An 11462-nucleotide genomic window follows, 5' to 3' on the forward strand; every position below is an offset into this window, starting at 1 on the left:
TTTATCCTACAAACCCTTCTTATAAACAAGGAGTGTGTTCTGTTCATCTTATTGGAGTTTCAGAGGTCACTATGCATTTGTGTTTAAAGTCTTTCTGATGTGGTCATTCTGTGCCGTTTTAGATGATTTCAACCATGATGTATACTCTGTCTAAAAAATAATTAAAACAAATAGTGTCTGTGATTTCGTCATGATCTGTGATTTTGTGTATTGATATTGTGAACTGCTGTATTGATTGTGATTGTGATATGGTGCTGATTAACTGATTGTCAAACAAGGACCCCCCCCCCCCCACACACACACACACACACACACACAGGCGGGGATGGTGATGTGTAGCTTAAAAGAGGAGCCTACTCCCCCATTATCACTTTTTAAATCTGCTCTGAGGAAGGCTGAGGCCCAAACGCGTCAAGCGTTCTCACATCTAGGCCCGATCCGAGGTTGGTCCAGACAGAGTCCAAAACTCATCAGATGTCAGGGCCGCTTCAAACTCTCCAAACTTGTATTGTTGTGTATTGTGTTCTAAATAGTCAATTTCCTCCTCGTTCTGTAATGGTGTTCCTACAATATTGACATCATCATCGTTTGTTCCTGTGCCCACTTTGTATTGTTCCACTTCTTTGTCTACCCTGTTGGCGTGTTTGTGGCTCAAAGTCAACATATCATTACCATTGTACCATCCCTCAAAGTTGTCTGGAACTGGACTGGACATTCTGGCCTAATTATAGCTCTGCACACACGTCATGCGAAGTCCGGCCTCTCTGGCCTCTCCTCTCGGCTCCTCTCCTCCCCTCTCCTCCCTCCCCGCTTTGCTTTGCGGCCCTAACCTCTAGTTCCATCCTCCCAACCTCGGTCATGTGATAAAGAGGTCAAACTTCCTGTATCTGGTTGCTATGGCAACCTACTAGATCAGGCTGAGGGTCTGATAGGCAAATCAGAGAATCAATCAAACCGAGAGTCCGATCACTGATGGAGGTGGGGTAAAGATGCCTAAATCATAGCCATAGCTCTGATCAACAGTCTGTGACGGGTCTTGGAGGCATGTGGAGTGATCCTGTGCTTGCGAATCGCTGCCGAACTTTCGGAGCTTTTGTCAATTATATAGTAGTAAGATGTTGATCTGAACCAGTCTTGCATCCTTTATTCTGGAGTGCTGCTTTTTCCGCTTTGGTGGTATTTGAACCTATTTAAGCAGAGTGACTTAGTGTAACATGTAGGACACATGGCTGTTAATGGAGACCAGGCAGGCAGGAATCAAACCTGTGAGCTTTGGACCACAAGACAGTGGATTGAACCATTTAACACAACTGTTTGCTTATGATTTAATTGTATAATGTTGTAACAGTCACAGAGACCACAATGGAAACAATGCTTTTTTGTGTTATCCTTTTAACATTTCTTGTGTCCTTGTAGTTCTGTACTGTTTGCAACTTGTTCATAAAGTAATCAATCAATCAATCAATCAATCAATCAAACTCACTGTGTTTCAGAGAGTGACATTCCCACAGAGGGAGGATCAACTGGACCAGTGATTGCAGGGATTTTTACACCAATCATCATCCTAGTGGCAGCAAGACTGGGATATTTATACTGGAAGAAGAAGCATCCTGGTAAGTCTTGAACTGATTATTTATTTTAAATCTATAGTTGATAAATCATCCATCTATGTATCTATAATGATAATAATGATAAATACATATATGTATCTATAATGATAACAATGATAAAAACATCTATGTATCTATAATGATAACTGATAAATACATCTATGTATCTATAATGATAACAATGATAAATACATCTATGTATCTATAATGATAACAATGATAAATACATCTATATATCTATAATGATAACAATGATAAATACATCTATATATCTATAATGATAACAATGATAAATACATCTATGTATCTATAATGATAAATACATCTATATATCCATAATGATAACAATGTGAAATTGTAAATGATTAATGTCTCCACACTGACCGACCACTGTCAAACCTTCTTCTATGTATTGATTATATTGATCAAACATGTGTTCATGCAGTAAATGTATATACTGTATAGTGTTTGTAAGAGCATTACATAACATTATGTTCAACACACCTCTAATCTTTCTCCTCTGTAGATGTGAAAAGGACTCCTGATGTAGGTAAGATCAAATCCATGATGTACTGAGTTCCACTGCATGCAATCAGCTGCTGTACTGCATCTGTCATTTTATTATGGTTAAATAAAATTAAATCTAAATATTTATTACATATATATTCATTTGCTCTATCCCTTAAGCAACAATTTAATAAGATGTAATATTCATGAAGTGTTACCACACGTACTGTAAGCTACAGTCAACAGATTAAGTACAGATCAACACATGATTTTACTCTAATGTGTTTCAGAGATCAGAATCAGAATCAGAATCAGAATCAGTTTTATTGTCACATCAAAGGTAAAAAAGTGGGTGAAATTCCTTTTTGTACATCGTTCCCATCGCAACGTTAGTTTCCATAGAAAGAAGAAGGGGGGGGGGAGAAGAAGAGGGTGGGGGGCAAGTGGGAAGGAGATCAAAACAAGAGAGCAACAGAAGGCCAGACAAGTTATCTACATATTTACAAATTACCTGAGATAATAAAAAAAAAACTAAAAAAAAAACTAAACTAAGGTGCCTGAGCATAGCAGCAATGTATTGTATACTGTGCATGTTATACTTATACTGTGCATGATAGACAATGGACGTTAAGGTGCTTAGAGGAAAAGGAGCACAATAAAAAAGTCAGTGCGTTATACAAGGGATTAAGGTGCAAAAGGTCAGTGCGTGTCCACCTAGAGTGGACTGACCCTAGTATAATCCGCAAGTAGCTCCATGAGGGAGTGCAACAAAAAGTCATTTGTACCTGGTGTAGTCCACAGGTGTGTCCGAGGGGGGGCTAAAGTCCAAGTCATTGTCCCTGGTATAATCCACAGGTGTGTTCAGGAAGAGCCAGAAAAGTCTGCGCCGCCTGTTGTCAGGCTGCTGAACAAGGCTGCTGAACAAGGCCTATGCCTCATTCAGGCTTATGCCCCATTCAGCATTCTGATAGCAGCCGGATTGAAACTACACCAGAACCTGGTGGTGGAACTCTTGATACTGCGGTAGAGCCCCTTGCCCGGTCGCGGTCGTTGTAGGGGGTTGAACAGTCTGTGACTTGGGTGGTGCTTGTCCTTGATGATGCGCTTGGCTTTGACCACGCACCGCTTTTTGTACAGTTCCTGGAGCGCTGGGAGCTCGATTCCCATTATCCGCTCTGCCGATCGCACTACTCGTTGTAGGCTGATCTTTTCTCGGGCAGTGCAGTTCCCGTACCAGGCCGTGACACAGCCTGTTAGGATGCCTTCAACAGAACTGTTGTAGTACAGCCTGAGGATGCGACGTCCTACTCCGAGCTTCTTCAGGCGGCGGAGCCAGTACAGTCGCTGCTGAGCCTTTTTCCTCACGTGTGTGGAGTGCGTCTCCCATTTGAGGTCCTCCTCGATGTGTACTCCGAGGAACTTGAACTCGCTGACCCTTTCCACTGCAGCACCGTCGATGAGGATGGGCGCATGGTCTCTCCGCGGCCTCCTGAAGTCCACGATCAGTTCTTTGGTCTTGTCGACGTTAAGAGAGAGGTTGTTCTCCCGGCACCAGCGTGCCAGTGATTTGATCTCCTCTCTGTAGTCAGACTCGTCGTTGTTGACGATTCGGCCTATCACTGTCGTGTCGTCCGCGTACTTTATGATGGTGTTGGAGACATGTGTGGCTATGCAGTCATACGTGTACAGGGAGTAGAGGAGAGGGCTCAGCACGCATCCCTGGGGTGCTCCGGTGTTGAGGGTCAGGGGGTCGGATGTGATGCTGCCCATTCTCACCACCTGATGTCGGTTGGACAAGAAGTCCTGTATCCAGTCGCACATGCTTGGGTGTAGCCCTAGGTCTCTGAGCTTTTTGTCAAGTATTGCTGGGACAATGGTGTTGAATGCTGAGCTGTAGTCCACGAACAGCATACGTACATATTTGTCCTTCAGCAGCTTGTTGTCCATGTGCGAGAGGACGGTGTGGAGAGCCATGGCAATAGTGTCGTCGGTGGATCTGTTTTTGCGGTATGCATACTGCCACGGATCCAGCGAGGCAGGTAGCGTGGAGCTGATGTATTCCCTCACCAGTTTCTCGAAACACTTGCTGACGATCGGGGTGAGAGCAACAGGTCTCCAGTCGTTCAGGCATGTCACTTTGGCCTTTTTGGGAATGGGCACAATGGTTGACATTTTGAACCCTGCATGATGATGAATCCTTTGGTGAATCCAGCAGACCAGCCCATGACGTATTCAGGTAGATCTTCTGTTTTATTATCACTCTGTATTCTGAGGTCTTCTGACTCAGTTCTACTGGTTGTCTCCACCAGGCTGAAGGCATGGCCGACTCGCCGAGACTGTTTTTTGCACCCTGTTCGTCCCTCCGTCCGTGTGGGTTGTGTCTGTCCGTCTGTGAACAGCTAATCTCCGGCAGTGTTGTCCCGATCAATTTGAAACTGTGCTCACAAACTCCCTGGATGCCAAAGCAGAACCTCTGCCCCAAATGTTTCACATGGGCCTGCTATAGTGCCACCAGGAATACTCCTACAGATTTTGTCCAAATATCACGCAAATCTGTACAGATTATCTCTATAGTCATTCACCCCCAAAAAATACTTATTTGCTATTACACACCCCATGTTTTTAACACATGTTTTTTAGTTTTTGTTGCATTCCTGAGCCAATAATTTGATGACCGGGTCATCGGTCAGTAGGAGACTCGGTAGGAGACTCTTTGAGAAAGAGACTCCTACTGGAGACTCTGTCGGTCATCAAGCTATTGGCTTAGGAATGCGACAAAAGCTAAAAAATCTTCATGAATTCAAGACTTCATGGGGTGTGTAATTGAAACTTTGCACACACATTCCCACTAGGCTGAGGAAGACATGTCACCCTTTTCACATTGTCCTTTTATAACACCACCAGGAGGCCGATTTTTGCTAAACAATTCTTTTTCAAAACACATTTCATGATATTACTGCTACAGATTTTGTCCAAACATCACACAAATCGGTACACATTATCTCTATAGTCATGTGATCAATACGGATCCGATTTTTAATATTCCATCCTGATTGGCGAATTCCGAACATTGCTGGCCCACAATAACCTACCTGACCTGGCGGAGACCATGTGCTCCGAGGAGCACTTTTTCTAGATCAGTTCTAATGGTTGTTCCTAAGTCTATGTTGATGACCTGGGTGACAGAGTCTTTGTTATCGATGCAATGTGAGAGTGCGGTCTAGCCAACACCAACTCAAGACTCCTGAATCGTTGCCCTCCACACTCTATCTTGTTATCAAGGCCCCTAGACTGTGGAACAGCCTTCCGGAGGACCTCATGTTAACTATAACTAGCTCACTAACCTTTTTAAATCTCTTTTAAAAAACAACTGTGGAACGCCTTTATGTTAACTATAGACTATAGAACAACCTTATGTTAACTATAGACTATAGATCATGTTAACTATAGACTATAGAACAACATTTTGTTGACTATAGGTTATATAACATGTTAAGTATAGACCATAGAACAGAAGCGGCCAGTCAATGGAGCTCTTGCCCAGGCTAGCTGCTGAAAGTTGGAGGCGAGAAAAAAGAGATCTGCTCCTCTGACAACAATAGATACATGTTTTGCACATTTTACCAATTAGCTACTAAAGCTGCCGACTCGTTCATATCAGTGGTCCATGAGTGACCTGCTAATACTGTAGTCTGTAGCAGGACTTGTTCGTGTGTGTGTGTGTGTGTGTGTGTGTGTGTGTGTGTGTGCGCGCGCGCGCATGTTGACACAGAACCAGTAGATAATCAACACAGTATTATGGTGCTAGTAAAGGCTGGGAGAGTGTGTTGTTACTGTTGTTTGAATGGTCGTTTGAATTATAGTTTTTATTTGGAAATCAACGGGATCGCCGTGACATTGCAACACCTATCAATCTCTGACTTAGTATTTTGAGGAAATTGAAGGCAACAATAAGAATTAATTCATTAATTAAAACATTTTGACTCACAGTATCATTCTGGTCCAGTCAATATATCAATCCGCGCTGCTCCACTGCTATAGAACAACCTGTTAGAGGACCTCATGTTAACTAGGCAGCAGCTTGGTGCATCTACTGTATTTATGAACCTGTGTGTGATCCTCGTATTTTGCTTGTTTTAATTACCTTGTTTATATTGTTTTGGTGTTACTAATTGTAGTATTATATAATTGCTTCCCTGTTAATTCTATTTTATTTAATTTCCAACTGTATACAAGCATTGCTAACCACTTTCAACCTGGCATACCTTTTTTGGGCATGACATTATATAGTAGATGACAATTTAAAAAATAAAAATAAAATTGCAAACATAGCAGATCAACAAGCTCACAATGTTGTGATATAACGTGCTATGAGTGTGTAGATCTGTTATTCACCATAACAGGACAGGTGTCCTGTGCCTGTTTGATTGTATAAACAAGTTAGACTGTCTGTCTGGATAGATAGATATCTATCCATATAGATAGACTTAGTTGATTCTCGTTGATTAGATAGACCTTGACCTGACCTTTAACACGTGAGATTGACCTGTAATTGAAAATATATCATCAGAAATGGATTTTACATGAAACTCCTAAAAAATAGGTATTACACATCATTCTAGGACAAGCAGGTCAAAAGTAACAGTTTTGAGTTGGCGTTCAGTGGCCATCTTGGATTATGCAAATGACAAGAGACAACCACCCTAAAATCATTCTAGGTCCCCATATGAATGCAAATCATTTTCTACGTTTAGTATTGAACAGATATCAAATGGAAGAAGACAACATTTTTGTGATGGCTCCAGAGTCCATATCTGAAAATGTCCAGGGCCCCAAAAGTGTAGCAAGTTTCATGCTTTTATGAAAAAGAGAAAGATCTTTGGACATATCCACCAGACTTATTATAATGTGTCAAGGCAGACTGTCAAGGACCCGGCCCGGGTAATAATAGGACCAATAAACGTGGCAACAGAACCAGGAGAATTGCAGAATAATATCCTTTACTGAGTCAGTCAGGTATAAACAGGAACAAAAGTACACCTCGGCAGAGATAATTAAACAAAGGAACAGGCAGGAAACAACACAGGGAGAAGGTTAGCACGGTACAAACAATAATCGGCAACACGACATAAAGTTATCCAAGAGCCCTGGGCCAACAGAGAACGCCCAGTTAAATAGGCCAGGGCAATTGTCAATCAGTGGCACAGCGGGCAGCTGGGCGCACAGGTGTAACCAGTCTCCTCATCACCAGTAAAAGGGGCGGAAGGAGCGAGCCAGGGTGGAAAGACAGAGGGCGGGGCTGAGGACAGGGTCAGAGGCGAGCGGCCTTTTTGCATGTAGTTGAAGCGCAAGGGGGCGGGTGGGGAGACAGTCAGCGCACTGAAGTCAAGGCACAGACTACTGTGTTGTTGACGGACAACGGATGCACGCTTATGAGAAACAACACAAATAAAACCTGGCAAAACAGTTGCGTGCATTAGCGCAAGATGAGGATAAAGGAAACATTCAGTCTAAATGTCCAGTAATTCGCAACTACTACTACTACTTTTGTATTTGAAACTTTACATTTCTCTAAATATTATAAACTTTCAGGACAGCGTAATACAAATATAATTTTTGAAAAGGCTACTATAGGCTACAGTGAAGTCGGACTAAATGACTGAAACGTTTTTTCTTTTTTAACTCTCTTGGTGATTATCTGGCACGCACAGCAGTTGTGAATTAGCAAACTGGATGTTTCCTTTATCCTCATCTTGCGCTAATGCACGCAACTGTTTTGCCAGGTTTTATTTTTGTTGTTTCTCATAAGCGTGCATCCGTTGTCTGTCAACAACACAGTAGTCTGTGCCTTGACTTCAGTGCGCTGACTCTCTCCCCATGCACCGCCCCCCCGCCCCCTTGCGCTTTAACTACATGCAAAAGGGCCGTTCGCGGGTCAGAGTGTGACAGCAGACAGAGAACCCAGATGCAGACACAGACCAAGGAAATGTTGTATGCACAAAAAGTGTATTTAATAAAAGTCAAAACAGAACAAGGCTTTAAACTTCTCAAGCCAAAGGAGGCAACAAAGGTACAACTTAACTTAAGTCCAAAAGGAGTTAACTTAGGTCCAAAGCTTCTCAAGCTGATGAATACAGACGTCCTCCTACTAGTCAGACTTCAGGCCTTGTCTTCAAAAGGCTGAGGGAAGAGACCAAGAATGAAAGCAGGTCAGAAGAGGAACAGGTTCTCAAACTAAAGATCTGCTCATCTGAAGAGTCTCAACTGATCTAGTACTGAAAGCACAGACATGAGCCACACTAGCTGTAGGAATATTATCACTGAGCACAGCATTCAGTCACGGACAGGTATTAGTAGACAGACAGGTGATTGCTGGATGGAAGACAGACAGGTGATTGCCAGGACCCCCCACCTGTGGAATGCAGCTCCAATCTGATAGACCAATATTTAACTAAATAAAATTAGTACAAAATACAATGGTAATTCTAGTGAGAGTGATAGCCTTCTATAACTTAGAGAACCTAAACATTAAATTATGCAATACTGAAACTGTCATCTGTTGCTATAACATGATAACACACTTCAAATGATACATTCATACATTACGGATGCCGTCATTGATGTCTGTCTTTCTTTCATTGATGTCTTTCTTTCTTTCTTTCTTTCTTTCTTATTTTCTTTCTTTCTTTCTTTCTTTTTTTATTTCTTTATTTATCAGATCTCATAACAAATGATGAAGAAATTCGTATTGTGATGGTGGGGAAGACTGGAGCTGGAAAGAGTGCCACAGGAAACACCATCCTGGGTCCTGAAGCATTTAAATCCACGTTTTCACCTGATTCTGTGACACAGACCTGTAATAAGGCCAGTGGTGTAGTGGATGGTAGAAAGGTTTCTATTATTGACACTCCAGGCTTGTTTGACACTGGATTCAGTTATATTAAAACCATTAAAGAGGTCATAAAGTGTATTACTTGTGCTGCTCCTGGTCCTCATGTGTTCCTGGCTGTGATCAAACTAGGGAGATACACAGATGAGGAGAGGAACGTTGTGACAAAGATTCAGAAAGAATTTGGACAAAGGTCAGATAAATACACCATGATTCTCTTCACTCATGGTGACAAGCTTGAAGGTTCAATTGAAGACTTTTTGAATGATTCTCCAGAACTGCAAGAATTAATCAGCAAATATAGTGGTTTTTATCATGTCTTTAACAACGAAATTAAGGATCCCTCTCAGGTCACTGAGCTGCTGGAGAAAATCAACCAGATGGTGGAGGAGAACGGTGGAAGCCACTACACCAACCAGATGTTCCAAGAAGAAGCAAGGAGACAAGGTGAGAGAAACAAGTCATTACTCATTAAGGTGAGCTGATAATGGAGGAGTAACTGGTGGGAGAGTCTTGTCATACAGGGTAGGCCTCACCATTTTATTGTATTAATATTTGTCTGTTAACTATTTGATTTGATCCTACGATAAGTCTTTTTTTGTCGTTTTTTCACTTCTCTGTCTGGCTATCATCCTGTTTGAGCCGGATTTCCAAACGTCACCGATTTCATGGGCAAATGACTTGAATTTTACATTGGAAGGCTATGTCCGCCCACGGACCTTTAGATTGGAAGCCACTGGTCTCGCCCCCGCACCACTGACCAATCAGAAGCCGCAGCTCCTGGGTGCCCGTCCCGCCCCTTAGACATAGCATGATTTCCAGACTGAGAAGCGAAGTGAGAAAAAAACATGTCGATCGGAGCGAATGAGTCTAATTAGTTTAACCAAATGGACTCGTGAAGCCTTGTCGTACGATGGTATCACTCACCAATGATAGCAAACCTACAAGCTCATAACGTGTCATGTTGCGATGCATTCTAACCTTGTAGATCTGTTGAATGTTTGTAAGTCTGTTGTGTGCTTGTAGATCTGACATTTTCAGTTACTGTAAGATTCCCACAATGCCATCATTATGCCGATCCATAATGCAACTAGTTTTGAGCTTGTAGATCTGATATTTGTTTTTTAAAGCCTGAACATTTTTGAAAAATGTGAAATGTGAACTTTGGTACTGTAAGCATTTTTGAATGCCAATACTTTTGTACATTTAGAGTCCAGTCAACAGATTAATTACAGATCAACACATGATTTTACTCTAATGTGTTTCAGAGATGAATCCATCAGACCAGCCCATAACATATTCAGGTAGGTCTTCTGTTTTATTATCACTCTGTATTCTGAGGTCTTCTGACTCAGTTCTACTGGTTGTCTCCACCAGGCTGAAGGCATGGCCGACTCGCCGAGACCTTGTTTTGCACCCTGTCCGTCCCTCCGTCCGTGTGGGTTGTGTGTGAACAGTAATATCCGGCACTGTTGTCCCGATCAATTTGAAACTGTGCTCACAAACTCCCTGGATGCCAAAGCAGAACCTCTGCCCCAAATGTTTCACATGGGCCTGTTATAGTGCCACCAGGAATACTCCTACAGATTTTGTCCAAATATCACGCAAATCGGTACAGATTATCTCAACAGTCATTAAAGGAGTAGTTCACCCAAAAAAATACTTATTTTCTATCAATTACACACCCCATGAAGCCTTGAACTCATAGAGATGTTTTTTTGTTTTTGTCGCATTCCTGAGACAATAATCTGATGACCGGGTCATCGGTCAGTAGGAGACTCGGGGACCTGGGTGACAGAGTCTTTGTTATCGATGCAATGTGAGAGTGCGGTCTAGCCAACACCAACTCAAGACTCCTGAATCGTTGCCCTCCACACTCTGTCTTGTTATCAAGGCCCCTAGACTGTGGAACAGCCTGCCAGAGGACCTCATGTTAACTATAACTAGCTCACTAACCTTTTTAAATCTCTTTTAAAAAACAACTGTGGAACGCCTTTATGTTAACTATAGACTATAGAACAACCTTATGTTAACTATAGACTATATATCATGTTAACTATAGACTATAGAACAACATTTTGTTGACTATAGGTTATATAACATGTTAAGTTTAGACCATAGAACAGAAGCATAGCCAGTCAATGGAGCTCTTGCCCAGGCTAGCTGCTGAAAGACAGAGGCGAGAAAAAAGAGATCTGCTCCTCCGACAACAATAGATACATTGGCCCCGCCCCCATTCGCACATTTTACCAATTAGCTACAAAAGCTGCTGACTCGTTCATATCAGTGGTCCATGTGTGACCTGCTAATACTGTAGTCTGTAGGAGGACGTGTGTGTGTGTGTGTGTGTGTGTGTGTGTGTGTGTGTGTGTGTGTGTGTGTGTGTGTGCGCGCACGTTGACACAGAACCAGTAGATAATCAACACAGTATTATGGTGCTAGTAAAGGCTGGGAGA

The 11462-nt window shown here is 42.3% G+C and overlaps 1 protein-coding gene across 1 annotated transcript in view; it reads left to right on the top strand.

Annotated features, from left to right (window-relative positions):
- Window positions 1-11462, top strand: part of LOC308102526 (uncharacterized protein) — a 41775-nt gene that overhangs the window by 14197 nt on the left and 16116 nt on the right. The window contains exons 4-7 of the mRNA XM_080452268.1: window positions 1494-1613; window positions 2137-2160; window positions 8836-9453; window positions 10275-10310. Coding sequence (XP_080308394.1) covers window positions 1494-1613; window positions 2137-2160; window positions 8836-9453; window positions 10275-10310 — 798 coding nt within the window. The remainder of the gene's footprint in view (window positions 1-1493; window positions 1614-2136; window positions 2161-8835; window positions 9454-10274; window positions 10311-11462) is intronic.

Source organism: Gymnoscopelus braueri (assembly GCF_963280865.1).
Source record: "Gymnoscopelus braueri genome assembly, chromosome: 16".
NCBI classification, from domain to species: Eukaryota; Metazoa; Chordata; class Actinopteri; order Myctophiformes; family Myctophidae; genus Gymnoscopelus; species Gymnoscopelus braueri.